At 44.2% G+C, this 14,969-nt stretch overlaps 1 protein-coding gene across 1 annotated transcript in view; it reads left to right on the plus strand.

Moving 5' to 3' along the window:
• klhl2 (kelch-like family member 2) overlaps positions 1-14,969 on the plus strand; it is a 204,751-nt gene that overhangs the window by 92,469 nt on the left and 97,313 nt on the right. The window contains exons 2-3 of the mRNA XM_059645733.1: positions 7,955-8,080; positions 12,640-12,746. Coding sequence (XP_059501716.1) covers positions 7,955-8,080; positions 12,640-12,746 — 233 coding nt within the window. The remainder of the gene's footprint in view (positions 1-7,954; positions 8,081-12,639; positions 12,747-14,969) is intronic.

Consider the following 14,969-nt stretch of genomic DNA (forward strand, 5'->3'; position numbering starts at 1 on the left):
TTGTGTGTGTGTCTTGCACAGCGAGCACGAGTGTGCCTCTTGTGTGCAGCGATCTCGTGTGTGTGTGTGTGTGTGTGTGTGTCTTTTGCGCAGCGAACGTGTGTGTGTGTGTCTCATAACATCTGTCTGTGTGTGTGTCTCGCGCAGCAAGCATTGTGTGTGTGTGTGTGTGTGTGTGTGTGTGTGTGTGTGTGTGTGTGTGTGTGTGTCTGTCTGTCTGTCTCTCCGGGAGCGTGTGTCTCACACCGTCTGTGTGTGTGTGTGTCAGTCGCACTGTATGTGTTTGTTTGTCTCTCAGGTAGCGAGCGTGTGTATGTGTGTGTCTCTCACACGGTGTGCGTGTGTCTTGCGCAGTGAGCGTGTGTGTGTGTTTCTCGCACCATCTGTGTGTGTCTCACTTGCGCAGCGAGTGTGTGTGTGTCTGCCACAAGCAGTGAGCATGTGTATGTGACTCCTGCGCGCAGTGCATGTGTATGTCTCACGTGAAGCGAGTGTGTATGTCGTGCAGCGAGCGTGTGTGTCTCTCGGGCAGTGAGCATCTGTGTGTCTCGCGCAGCGAGCGGGAGTGTGTCCCTCGCGCAGCAAGTGTGTGTGTCTCGCAGCATCGATGTCTGTGTCTCATGTGCAGCGAGCGCGTGTGTCTCACGCACCGTTTGTGTGTGTGTGTGTCCCTCTTGCATGCAGCGATTGTGTGTGTCACTTGGGCAACGAGCGTGCATGTGTGTTTCTCGTGCAGTGACCGTGTGTGTCTATGCGTGTGTGCGCGTGCATGTGTCTCCCAGACTCTCTGGGTGTCTCGCACACCGTCTGGTGTGTGTCTCTCGTACCGTCTGTGTGTGTGTGTGTGTGTGTGTGTCTCACGCAGCGAGCATGTGCCCCTTGTGCAGTAAGCGTGTGTGCATGTCTCTTGTGCGCAGCGAGCATGTGAGTATGTGTCTTGCGGGAACGTGTGTGTGTGTGTGTGTGTGAGAGATACCGTCTGTGTGTGAGAGTGTGTGTCTGTGTCTCTCTCGGTCAGTGAGCATGTGTATGTGTGTCTCTTGTGCGCAGCGAACGTGTGTGTCTCTCGCACCATTTGTGTGTGTGTGTATCTTGCGCAGCGAGCGTGTGTGTGTGTGTGTGTGTCTTGCGCAGTGAGCAAGTGTGCCGCTTGCGTGCAGCGATTGTGTGTGTGTCACTTGTGCAGCGAGCATGCATGAGTGTGTTTGTGTCTTATGTGTACGTGTCTCTTGCGCAGCGAGCTAGTGTGTGTGTGCATGTCTCTCCTGGACCGTGTGTGTGTGTGTGTGTGTTGCACAGCAAGCGTGTGTGTGTGTCTCAGCGAGCTAGTGTGTGCGCGTTTCTCTCCTGGACCGTCTGTGTGCCTGTCGCACCGTCTGTTGGTGTGTTGCTCATACCGTCTGTGTGTGTGTGTCTCTTGCGTGCAGCGAGCGTGTGTGTGCCTGCGTGTGTCTCCTGGACCATCTGTGTGTGTCTCACACCGTCTGTTGGTGTGTGTTTCTCGCAACATCTGCATGTCTCTCTTGCGCACAGCGAGCATGTGTGTCTGTGTCTCGCGGGAGCGTGTCTCACACTGTGTGTGTGTATATGTGTGTCAGTCGCACCATCTGTATGTGTCTGTCTCTTTGGCGCAGCAAGCGTGTGTATGTGTGTGTCTCTCACTCAGCGAGCACATGTGTGTGTCTCTTGCACCATCTGTGTGTGTGTGCCTCTCGCACAGTGAGCCTGTGTGTCCCTTGTGCAGCGAGTGAGTGTGTGTGTCTCTCTCTCTCTCTCTCTCTCTCTCTCTCTCTCTCTCTCTCTCTCTCTCTCTCTCTCTCTCTCTCTCTCTCTCTCTCTCTCTCTCTCTCTCACGCACAGCGAGAGTGTGTCTTATGCAGCAAGTGTGTGTGTGTTTGTGTCTCTCTCGCGCAGTGAGTCTCTGTCTCTCACACAGCGATCGTGTGTGTGCGCGTCTTGTGGGAGCGCATGTGCGTGTGTGTGTGATTGTGTGTGTCTCGCACCGTCTGTATGTGTCTATCTCTTGCGCAGCAAACGTGTGCATGTTTCTCTCATGCAGTGAGCCTGTGTGTGAGATTTTGTGCAGCGTGTATGTGTGCGTGTGTTGGTGGTGCAGCGAGTGTGTATCTCGCGCAGCGACCCTGTGTGTGTCTCTCGCGCAGTAGCTTGTGTGTGTGTGTGTGTGTGTTTCTTGCACCGTTTGTGTGTGTGTGTGTCTCTCGAGCACCGAGCCTGTATGTCCCTCATGCAGTGAACGTGTGTGAGTTTGTGTCTCTTTCATGCAGCGAGCATGTCTTGCGAAGCGAGCATGTGTGTGTATCTTGTGCAGTAAGTGTGTGTGTCTCATGCAATGAGTGTGTGTATGTGTGCGTGTCTTAAACCGTCTGTGTATGTGTTTCACACTGTGTCTCTCTGGCACTGTCTGTGTGGGTGTGTGTGTGTGTCTAGTGCACAGCAAGCGTGTGTGTGTGTCTCTCGTGCAGCAAGTGTGTCTCTAGCACACAGCGAGCGTGTGTCTCTTGCGCAGTGAGCCTGTGTGTGTGTGTGTCTCGCACAGTGTGTGTGTGTCTTCCCGCAGCGAGCATGTGTATGTCCTTTGCACAGCGAGTGTGTGTGTGTGTGTCTCGCATGCAGCAAGCGTGTGTGTCTCACGCACAGCGTGTATGTCTGTGTGCAGTGAGCGCGTGCCTCGTGTGCGCGGTGATCGTGTGTGTGTCACGTGCAGCGAGCATGCGTGTGTGTTTCTCATGCAGTGAGTGTGTGTGTGTCTCCTGGACCATCTGTGTGTGTATGTCGCGCCGTTCGTGTGTGAGAGTGAGAGAAAGTGTCTGCGTGTCTGTTGCACCGTCTGTGTGTGTCTCTCGCACCGTCTGTGTGTATATGTCTGTCTCTCATGCGCAGCCAGTGTGTGTGTGTGTGTGTGTGTGTGTCTCTTGCTTGCAGCGCGCATGTGTGTCTCACCGTCTGTGTGTGCATGTGTCTGTGTGTCAGTCGCACCATCTGTATGTGTCTGTTTCTCTCGCACAGCGACAGTGTGTATGTGTGTGTCTTGTGCAGTGAGCGTGTGTCTCTTGCGCAGTGAGTGTGTGTGTGTCTTGCATGCAGCAAGCGTGTCTCACGCAGCGTGCACGTCTGTGTGTCACGTGCAGCGAGCATGCATGTGTTTCTCATGCAGTGAGTGCGTGTGCGTGTGTCTGTCTGTCTGTCTCCCGGACCGTGTGTGGGTGTGTCTTGCGCCGTTCGCGCGTGTCCGTGTGTGTCTGTCGCACCGTCTGTGTGTATGTGTCTGTCTCTCTCTTGCGCGCTGCGAGCGCATGCGTGTTTCTCGCACCGTCTGTGTGTGCCTCTTGCGCGCAGTGATTGTGTGTGTCACTTGCACAGCGAGCATGCGTATGTGTGTTTCTCATGCTGTGAGTGTGTGTGTCTCTTGGACTGTCTGTGTGTCTGTCGCACCGTCTGTTGGTGTGTGTGTCTCATACGATTTGTGTGTGTGTGTGTCTCGCACAGCGAGCTAGCGTGTGTGTGCGCGTGTCTCCCGGATCGTCTGTGTGTCTGTCGCACCATCTGTTGGTGTGTGTGTGTCTCTAGCGCGCAGAGTGTGTTTGCGTGTCTCTTGTGCGCAGCGAGCGTGTGTGTGTGTGTGTGTCTCTCGCACCGTCTGTGTGTGTGTGTGTGTGTGTCTCGCGCAGCGAGCGGGAATGTGTCCCTCACAGCATGTATGTTTGTGTGTCATGTGTGCAGCGAACGTGTGTCTGTGTGTGTCTCGCACCGTTTGTGTGTGTGTCACTTGTGCATGTGTGTTTCTCAAGCAGTGTGTGTGTCTCTCTCTCGGACTGTCTGGGTGTTTCTCGCACCGTCTGTTGGTGTGTGTTTCTCATACCGTCTGTGTGTGTGTGTGTGTGTGTGTGTCTCGCGCAGCGAGTGTGTGTGTGTGTGTGTGTCTCTCTCTTGCGTGTAGTGAACGTGTGCGTGTCCCTTGTGCGCTGTGAGCGTGTGTGTGTGTCGCACTGTGTGTCTCACGCAGTGTGTATGCGTGTGTGTGCCTCTCGCACCGTTTGTGTGTGATTCTCGTGTGTGTGTGCGTGCGTGCGTGCATGTCTCTCCCAGACTGTCTGGGTGTATCTCGCACCGTTTGTGTGTATATGTGTGTGTGTGTTTCGCACAGCGAGCGTGTGTCCCTCACGCCGTGAGCGTGTCTATGTCTCTTGTGTCCAGTGAGCGTGTATGTGTGTCTGTCTGTCGCACCGTCTGTGTCCCTCACGCCGTGAGCGTGTGTATGTCACTTGTGCTCAGCGAGCGTGTCTGTCTGTCGCACCGTCTGTGTGTACATGTCTGTCTCTCTCGCGCAGCGAGCGTGTGTATGTGTGTCTCTCGTGCAGCGAGCGTGTGTGTCTTGTGCAACGCGCATGTCTCTCACGCATAGTGTGTGCATGTGTCTCGTGCAGCGACTGTGTCCGTGTGCCCCTCGCGCAGCGAGTGTGTGTCTCTTGCACCGTCTGTGTGTATGCGTCTGTCTCTCGCGCAGCGAGCGTGTGTGTGTGTCTCTCGCGCAGCGAGCGTGTGTGTGTGTCTCTCGCGCAGCGAACGTGTGTGTATGTCTCTTGTGAGCAGCCAGTGTGTGTGTGTGTCTTGTGGTTGCAGTTGTGTGTGTGTGTGTTTCTCGCACTGTCTGTGTGCGTGTGCCTCTTGCACGCAGCGAGCATGAGTGTGCCTCTTGCACGCAGCGATTTTGTGTGTGTGTGTCAGTCATGCAGCGAGCGTGTGTGTGTGTGTGTCTCTCTCGCACCATCTGTTGGTGTGTGTGTCTGATACCATCTGTGTGTGTTTGTATGTGTGTGCATGTCTCTTGTACACAGCGAGCACGTGTGTGTCTTGCACCGTCTGTGTGTGTGTGTCTTGCGCACAGCGATTGTGTGTGTCTGTCTGTCTCTCGCGCTCTGTGTTTGTGTGTGTGTGTGTGTGTCTCTCGTGCAGTGTGTGTCTGTCTGTCTCCTGTGCTCTGTGTGTGTGTGTGTGTGTCTGTCTGTCTGTCTCTCGCGCTGTCTGTGTGTAATTGTCTCCGTTGCGCAGTGTGTATGTGTATGTGTGTGTGTGTCTGTCTCTCAATGCAGTGTGTGTGTGTGTGACTCGCGCTGTATGTGTGTCTGTCTCTCACGCTGTGTGTGTGTGCGTGTGCATGTGCATGCGCACGCATGCATGCCTGTCTGTCTGTCTCTGTTGTGCTTGCGCTCTCAGCTAATTTTCAGGAGCCTCCAGCCCAATGGCCTAAACGTGGAATTCACTAAAATCTTCCCATTCCTGTCCTCATTGCACTTCCAATCCTCCTTCTCACCCCCACCCTTTTGACCCGACACAACCCGTCCATCTTCTCTCCCACCTATCCATTCTACCTATCCTACTGACCAACCCCCACCACTCCCTGCCTGAACTCACCTAGCACCATCCCACCTATTTTCCCCCGCCCCCATCTATTTCCCAGCTCCCTTACCCCTCCCCATTTCGAAAGGAGGGTCCTGACCTGAAAAGTTAATTTTCCTGCTCTCTGATGCTGCCTGGCCTGCTGTGCACTTCCAGATCCACACTATGTTATCTGTAAAAAGAACAGTGCTGTTTAGCAGTCTCTAAAATAGTGAGGCCAGGAGAACGTAAGTATGGCATAGCCTAATATCAATAGACAGGGCTCCAAAAACAAAATGCTATAACTGAGGAATTTAGGGAACCTGTTATCATAAGTATGTGAATTGTGTTAGTGGTTTAAGCGTTTCAGGAAGCAACATTGATTAAAGTCACAGCATTGAATGAGTGTAGTAATTTAGCCATGTTTACTGAAGAAGGCACTTAAAAGTGCAAACAGAGTTTTCCTTCACTGAGTTTTGCTGGGGATAAGATGCATGAGTATCTACTTTTGTTGTTCATAACAAGATCATTCCAGCTAGTTATTGTATGGTATAATGTAGAATCATACAGCATAGAAAGAGGCACTTCAACCTATTACATCTATGCTGACCAACAAACAGCAAACTGCACTAATGTTATTTATCTGCACTTGGTCCATACCGTGGCATTTTAAATGCATCTTCCAGTTGCTTCTTTAAATTAGAAAGTTAACGTTTTGGGTCTGGACCCTTTTGTCAGGACAGCCCTGACGAAGGGTCCAGACCCGAAACGTTGACGTTCCTGCTCCTGTGATGCTGTCTGACCTGCTGCGCTTTTCCAGCTCCACATTTCATCGACTGTGACTTCCAGCATCTGCAGTCCTTACTATGTCCTAGGTTTTTTCTCTCCAGTTTGAGCAATTCATTTTGATTTTTACAACGTACTGGTCCCTATGAAAATTGTAACAAATGTAGCCTGGAAATTTGTCGTGTGATTCGTCCTGTATTTAAGAGTTTGCTGATTCAGTTACTAATGCAGTACAAACTTTTCTTGATAACATTGGCACTTTCACATGTGTGACACATACTATATGTATATTTATATTTGTGACCAGACCCGAAGGGAGGTTCCCTGATTGTTTCTTTTCCTCCATTCCAAGTGGGGTACTCCAGATTGTTGAACTTCTGGGTGAGAAGGGATGAACTGGTTCTCCTTTATTACTTCTCCCTTGCTTTATTACTACCATCCCCGTTGGTCGGTTGCAATATGGTTAATGTCAAAAGGACCCCTTCCCTCACGGATACCACTCTCCCACAATCAATAACTCGTGTTTTAAAAGGAGACAGTTAACCAGGCTTTTTTTGAGATAATGAAGAATGAGTTTAATAATTATTACATATGGTAAGAATTTATAACGCAATGCACACACTAACAGTTTAGAAATAAAAGCTGAATCCAAAAGGATGAAATATTCTTTTCTGGAAAAAAAAGACGTGGATCAGATCTAAATTATTTGTGCATCATTATAGGTAGTCGAATATTGTGGCCACTGCATACGGCTTGTCCTGTAGCATTGACGTTGGTAGGTGAACTATTGATGTTTTGAGATTTTTATTTTTATGGGCTGTTTGAAGTTCCTTTTTTTAAAATAAAGCTGGTTTGTCGCACTTGGTGAGAGAGAGAGAGTCTCCCTTCTGTTGTCTGGCAAGTAGCTGACTTCTTATTTTGAGAGTGAGTGATATTCTTTAATTGCCATACAGGGCTGACAAGGGAATATTCTTTGACTGTGACCTTCACAGAAGACTAATGCTACAGCGCAGTGTTCTACATGGAGTATTCACTCCCACTAGTCCATTCTAGTTAGATTGAAATTGGCTTTGGAACCCTCTCTTTGTGTTTTCTTTGAAAGGCAAAGGGTGAAAGAAATGTGTCTGCATTTCCATTGTAATCGGCAGAGGGTGGCTTGCTATTGAGCAGGGGCTTGTCAGCTCCTAGTTAGCTTTGTGATCACAGCCCAACCTGTTTCAGGTTGTGCTGACACCTTTAGATCTTGTATCTCCATTGGTCCCAGAAAGAATTTTTGGTGGCTAGCCTCTGAATTTATACCTGTTGTGGCTCTGTTTCTGTAGCTGTCCTCCTTTTTATTAAAAAAAAACATTTTTGGAATTGTGGGCTAAAAATGTCAACAGTTCTTTTGGGGTTCTGACGTAGTCATGATAATACAAATGATCTCTTGGGACGTTGGATCACGATGTTAAATTGACCAGACTTTGCCAGTATTTTGGTGAAATTATTTTTTTTAATGGCCGTTGTAAAGCTGACACCAGACATTTGGTTATGCTGTTTTACTTTGGTTTAATAATTACCTAGATTTTAAAAAAATGTGTTTTAAATAGTTTCATTTTGTAATGAAAATCTTAAGTTGGAGCTTAGTTACCTGATACAAATGCATATAATTCCTATTTAATTGCTTGACTACCAGTTTTTGGCTGACTTAATAACATTAAGGCTAATTTAAATACTTTCATTTGTTACGGACCTCCCCTGTTGGATATTTAATCCTAATTTTTGCTTACAGGTGCACAAAATTATGCCAACATAAACACCATGATCTAAAGGATGATGTTTCTGAGAAACAGTGTCCAGTGACTGTGAATCCTCGCCATATGAAAAATGCTTTTAAAGTTATGAATGAACTGAGAAGGTATGTCTCTATGTCCATTTTAGCATCACCTGGGCTTGTAGCAAACACTATTAACAGAATATCCAGATCACATGATGTTATTGTAACCTCTCTACCTGTAGGCCAGAACATCAAGGTTCAAGTCTACCTTGCACACATAACCATGGAGCTTGTGCTTGTATCGCGGCCTGATAGGCTGATTATTTGCCTGTAAATCCTTCCATTGTGTGGAAAACCGGCAATAAGAATCGATGAGTTTTCTGGTCAACCTTATTGCAAAAGGTTCTGTCAACCATTGTCAAGGACCAATCTAATGGAAGTCCATGGTTGCTAATGCTCTCTTAGGGCATGCTACTTGGAAGAGAGAGAGAACAGAAAGTTGCTGTTTTCAGTCGTTGTTTTTGCTCCAAAGACCATCTGCCATCATTTTAACAACCCATTACTAGGTGCACGAGCTGACCCAGAGGTGTCTATTTTCACTTGCCTGTTCTCTTGTTGTCCCCTTGCAGCACCAACATGACACTGATGGCTATCAACTGACTGAGGGAATTGGGGACTTTATCTGCCATTTTGTGGTGATACTTGGCATCCCAGCAGTTGCCAAGTAAACAATAAGACTCAGCAATATGATTCCTTTTTTTGAAAGCCAATTCCTATTCCGTAGCAATTTACTTTTAACAATCTGCACTGGTTTGCGGAACTTGGATTCACCTTCCCTTTTGCCCTATTATTTAGTGTTGTAGGTTTTTAAGCACAGAACTAGCCATTCAGCCCAAAAAGATCTAAGCAGCGTTTGTGCTGCACATAAGCCTTCTTTTGCCGTTTTTCGTCTATCACCATCAAAATCGTCTATTCATTTTCTCTCATCTAAATAACAAACTTCACCTTCAAACTCTGTGCTGTTTGGTTGTGGCGTGGTAGAGATAATGCAGATCTTGAGTTCCATGTTCCAGCTATTTTGACAGAATCTTTAAATAGTAATAGCACTGAAGGAACAAAAACAGAAAAAAAATGCTGGAAAATCTCAGCAGGTCTGCAGCATTTGTGGAGAGAAAGCAGAGTTAATGTTTCAGGCCAGTGTTCTGAAAAAGGGATGCTGGACCTGCAATGTTAACTCGGCTTTCTCTTCAAATCCTGTCAGACCTGCTGAGTTTCTCTCTGGCAATTTCTGTTTTAGTTTCTGATTTCTAGTGTCTACTGTTATTTGGTTTGTCGTACAGTGCAGAAAGTCATTCATCTCATTGTGCCTGCGCCAGTTTTCTGCAAAAGCAACTCAGTTAGCCACACTTCCCTGTAGCTCTGAAATATTTTGTATTTGAAGGGTTTATCTGGAAAAGATTTTCCTCCGTTTTCTCTTGGCTTTATTTATCATCAGCTTTATTTTCCTGGCACTTAGTTCTGGTCTTGCCTACAGGTGAAGCGTCTGTCTACTCTATCAAATGTTGTTGCAATATAAAAGACCTCTATCATATCTGTTTTCTCTTTTCAAGTTTTATTTCATTTTCTTTTTCACTTTCTTCCTTTTTAAGATGCTCCTTAAAATCTACTTCTTTGACCAAGCTTTGGCCGTCTGAACTAATGTCTCCAGTGTGACTCCATGTCATACTTCATTTTACAATGTTCTGGTGAGATCCCTTTGAATATATCATAGTAGTAAATTCACTATTTGATGTACTGTGGTGAAAAGCACCTCAGCCTGTTCAGCCATTGCTGAAAGGTAACTTCTCAGTTCTGGTATTGTTCTGACAATTTTTGCTGTTATTCTGGCGCCTTTACAATCTTTTCATAATATGAAACCCAGAGCTATTCACAGTATGCATAATATGGTCAAACTATGGTTCGCTATTAATTTAACATAATTTCTTTGGTTTTTTTCAATTTCAGCTGTCTAGAAGTGAATCCCAGTGCCTTGTTTAATTCACAATAGGATGATTAGTCTGCATCGTTACTTATAGCAATCAGTAATTTTTTTTGCGTTTCTGTACCCTTAGCTTCCTCATTCCCTTTTTAGATACTTATTTTCCAAGGAGTAAATAAAACAATATATTTGAACTTATCTCTCAGTTTTCTACATCATATAAATGTTATGAGGCCATTCAGCCCGCTTTAACTGCTGGCCTTCCAGGTGAGCAGTTCACCAAGTGCACTTTCATTGCCTTCTCCCCATGCCTTTAGGCATTCATCCTTCCCAGATGGCAGTCTGTTTCCTTTTGTGGATTCTTCAATTGAACCTGCTACCACCACACTCTTGGGCAATGCAATCTAGATCTTGTTGTTTGATTTTCTTTATTCTTGCTTTTGCTTCTTTTGTTAATTGCTTCAAATTCATGCCCTCGTGCTCTTGATCCTTTGGTTTCATAAATGGAAATGTTTTTTCCTATGTACTCTGTTCAGACCTCCCGTGATTTTCAATACCTCCATCACATCTTTGCTCAGCTTTCCCTTCAGGGAAACGGTCTCAACTTCTTCAATCTAACTTCATAACTGAAACTCATTAGGCCTGGAACTAATGTTGTGAATCTTTGCTGCACTGTCTCCCACACCTTCACTACCTTTCGTTACATTTTTTTTGCACCCAGATCTGTATAATATTGCAATCTATTTTGTCAATTACAGGCCTGCTTTGGAAATGTATGAAACCTCTTTGTCTGTTGTCACAGTCCTGCTCTGCATTAATTATAATCCCAACTTTGTGTCATTTGATAATTTGAATTTTTTCAGTCATTCACGGAATGAAGATATTGCTGCCGAGACTAGCATATATTATCCTTTTGCCGGATGTGGTGAACTAGCTTTTTGAACTGTGCGATGGAAGTATTCCTGGTGGTGTTGAGCTCTTTGAGTATTATTGCGATTGCACTTATCCAGGCAGGTGCAGAGCATCATAGTCCTGACTTGTGCCTTTTAGGTGGTGGACAGGCTTTAAGGTGTCAGGATGAGTGACTGGCAGAAGGCAGTCTCTCACCTGTTCTCATAACCATCCCAAGTATTTATGCAGCAGGTTGCTAGTTATGGATGCAACATAGACACGCAAAGGCTCTCTCACACAATGTTGACGATGGGGAGTTAAATTAACTTTTCAATGTAAAGGTGGTGGTGAGTAGTCATTCTTGCATTGCGTGAATTGCCACCCAGCAGCCAAAACCTGAAAGCTGCCCAGGTTAGCTGCGTGTGGGTCTGGACTGACCAGTTCATACTGAAGACTGCATTTGTCCATGAATATCCCACGCCGCAATATGATGGAGCGAAAGTCATTGATGAAATAGCCAAAGTTGATTGGAAGTAGGACTCTTAGTGATTTTCTAGAGTGGAGAATGTTGACCTGTGACCATCATAACCGTTTTCCTTTGTGCTGGGCACGTATGCAATCAGTGGAAGGTTTTGTCTCTAATCCCTTTGATACCACACTTTGTCACTCTCATCACTAACAAACTGAAACAAAGCTATAAGTAAGGTCAAATTAAACCTCCAGAGAAGTTCATAACTGACAATACTTGTGGTATTTTAGTTTAGTAAATTTTTTTCAGGCAAATAAAATCCTGCAATACTTTTAAACCAATTGTGACGTTATCTTTTTATTTTGTGGGATTGGAAATTTTATGTTGACCAAGGTAAAGTTTGTTGCTATTAGATCAGATGACACTTCCATTTCTTATAGCGCCTTATAGACTTGGGGCCTAACTTTATATATTTTCTAAGGAACAATTTTACTGGTCATTCCTGTAAACTCTTTACTGTTGCTATCACTGGTGAAATGCTCAATGAAGGCCAGATTTATTGAGAGATCTACAGGTATTTGATAGGTTCACTTTCATGGATGTTGGGCAGATAATCTCAGAATAGAGTCGAAATCCTGGGAAAGCAAATGAGAATAATATAGACATCCCATTATTGGGAGGCAAATGTCTTTTTAATGTTTTAATTCCTTTTCTATTTTCCCCACCCATCCTGGAAAACAAGAATTCTTAAAAGTGAAGGCACAGACAATACAGCTTTCCAAGTTAGTTTAGTGGATATTCAATAAGGTTTAAAAATTGTGTTGTTAAGCTGAGCATCTTGAAGAATATTGTTTGTGGTGCTCCACATTTAATTATGCAGTAGTGTCATCTGGGATGTAAGAGCAAGATTCCCTTGTGATTTGAAACATCCCTTTTTCTTGATTATGAAGTGGACCTCTCTAATCTGTGTGAAGCTTGACTGAGAATGAATCTAATTATCAATTAACTTATTTCACAGGGCAACCAAGTGGACATCAACAGCAAATTGCACTCCATATGGAGTCTTCCCTTCAAAAGCAGGAAGAATATGTTATAGTACACACTCTGTAACTTCTACAGATTGACTTGATTTGGTATACCTTTATCCCACATGATTGCAATCAGAAGTTATTGTAACAACAGCATGTCCATCAAACTTCCAGCCCAGACCCTGACAGCTCCCGGCCATGGGTTTCTCTTACTCTCTGTTAATTTTGACCTTTAGGAAGCAGAATGGTGATGTTAATGGCTAGTAAAAGGGTATTGTGTTAGATTTTGTACTGAGTATTTTCTTCAAATAATCTTCACTCTGTTCCCTTACAGTCAGAACCTTTTATGTGATGTGACACTTGTAGCTGAAGATACTGAGATTTCAGCGCACAGAGTTGTTTTGGCAGCTTGCAGTCCATACTTCCACGCAATGTTTACAGGTATTGTTACAATTCATTACATAAATCTGTAATTAATAAAATGATTGGTCAGAAGTGTGATGCAGTAGATCAGAAATTCTATCCTCTTCCACACATGGCTACTAAATCTACTAAGATTTCCTGTTATGATAAATTTTTGCCATCATTGTTGGGAGGGTTCTGCAATGGGGTTTAAAGCAACCTCAAGAAAGGGAGGGAAAATTGGAGAATGAGTCAGTACAACAGCTGTGTTGCATCTTTCTTGGTAACTGACTCTGAAGCAACAATGATGGCCATTTGATCTTTACTGTGATGCCCTTTACAATCAGTTCACATTGTCTGTGTTTTGGCAATGTGAGCAATTCAGAATAGGAACTCTTAGTGTTTTGATTACCTCACCCATTCCAGCAGTAAACAATGGCTAAGATGAATGATACTCAACACACATCTGACACAATTTCATCACACAGCAGAGAACAGAATAATCCAACACAAGCAAATGATGAGACTGTTAAGTTGATTATTATTGTTTGCTTCTCTACTTGCCAGTTGAAAGATTGGGTCCTGAAGTGGTGAAGTTTTCAATTGTTTTCCTTTTTAATATATCTCCTGTTTTTTGGTGTCCTGTGAGTTGCAAGCTCAAGTTTACACAGCTTTAATGAAAAAAATTACCAATGTTTGTTTGTAGTACTGCAGTTGAAGAACTACAGCAAACTCCTCTGCTGGAGATTTGCTCTGCTTTAGAGGATATATTTTGGTCGTCATTACAGAAAGCATTGCTGCCTGCATGCTGTGTTTGCTGCCTTGTATCCTTGGGCTATTGGAAAAATTGTACTTGTAGTTGCTGTATTTGAGAAGTTTTCATTGGCGTGCGGCTGCATTTCACTATAGATCTCAAAAACTTAAAATAGACAATTGGTTACAAAATTGTACCTCAGTTTTCATTTCATGATGCATTTCCAGCCTCTCTGCTGGGAAGACCTCCTAATGGAATTTAAGGCTCCTTTAAAGGGAGGAGAAATCAGACGAGGAATTAGTGAAACAGCTATGTTGCTGCATCTTTGACAGCTGATTTTGAAGCAACAAAGTCACCATTTGATCTTGCTGCTGATGCCCTTCATAATCAATTCTCATATGTGCTTCAGCACATGAATATTTGAGAATAGGAAGTCTGTGGTTTGATTTTCTTCCCTCATTCTGGGATGTCAACTGCTGGTAAGGTAAAGTTGGATGCATGTGTGCTCATAGTAGCATTTACACACTGAAACAAATATTTTATCAACTGAAGCTACACTATATTTGTAGTTTGAAGCTTGCTATATTGCATGCTGAGCATCTGATCTCAATGTAATTGCAGGAGGAACTGCAGAGTAGAGGATGAATGTTTGTTCACAACAGACAAAGTTGAACAGGGTTGCCATCAGTGACAGTCACAAGTGGTGATTTTCCACTGTAGATTTGAGAAAACCCTGCCGAAAAGAAGAGGGAGAAAATAAAGCCAAATTAATTTCTACTGGAATCTAATTTAATATTTGTGGTACCAATTTGTTACTGGCAGTTGGGGATTGTGTGCCTTTGTACAAAATAAATGTGATTGAACATATGTAATTTAATTTATAAATTTTGCTTTGAGTAATAATATTATTTTTGTTAATGAAACCCTTATTACCATTGTAGTTTTATAACTTAACAATTTATGGTCAACGTTAATTATTTCCCAGTTTGGCTGAATCATTTGAAATTTTATTCTGTGCTCACTTAGTTTATTTTTGTCAATGATTATTGTAAAGTTACTTGAAGTCCGTTAATTTAATGCCGTTAATTAATACAAATACTTAACAGGTCAGATCAATCTGTCATTTGACTTGTATGGCAGACACAGTTTGGTTTTTGCAATATAAGTATTTGTTTAATTTGCTTATCTCTTTTAGAAAAGAAGTCATGTTGGCAGGTGTTCTTAATTAGGCAGAGAATTCTATAATAGTGATGATGACACCTCAAGTAGTCACTTTGGTGTGAAAACATGACACTTTAGCTGTATCAGCATTATCTGGTATTTTGTGCTATTTTAAGGCGATTCTGGTGCAGTCGTGTCATTAGATTTTGAACAGATGTTTTAGATTGTTTGCTTAGGTTATGAGGAGGAAGGTAAACTAGATGCTGCCCAATATTAGACGATGCTCCTGTTAAGATGGGAGTTGGAGTTTGAGTTTGATCCAGCAACAAAAACAGTTACATTAAAAA

This window comes from Stegostoma tigrinum, chromosome 1 (genome assembly GCF_030684315.1).
Source record: "Stegostoma tigrinum isolate sSteTig4 chromosome 1, sSteTig4.hap1, whole genome shotgun sequence".
NCBI lineage: Eukaryota > Metazoa > Chordata > Chondrichthyes > Orectolobiformes > Stegostomatidae > Stegostoma > Stegostoma tigrinum.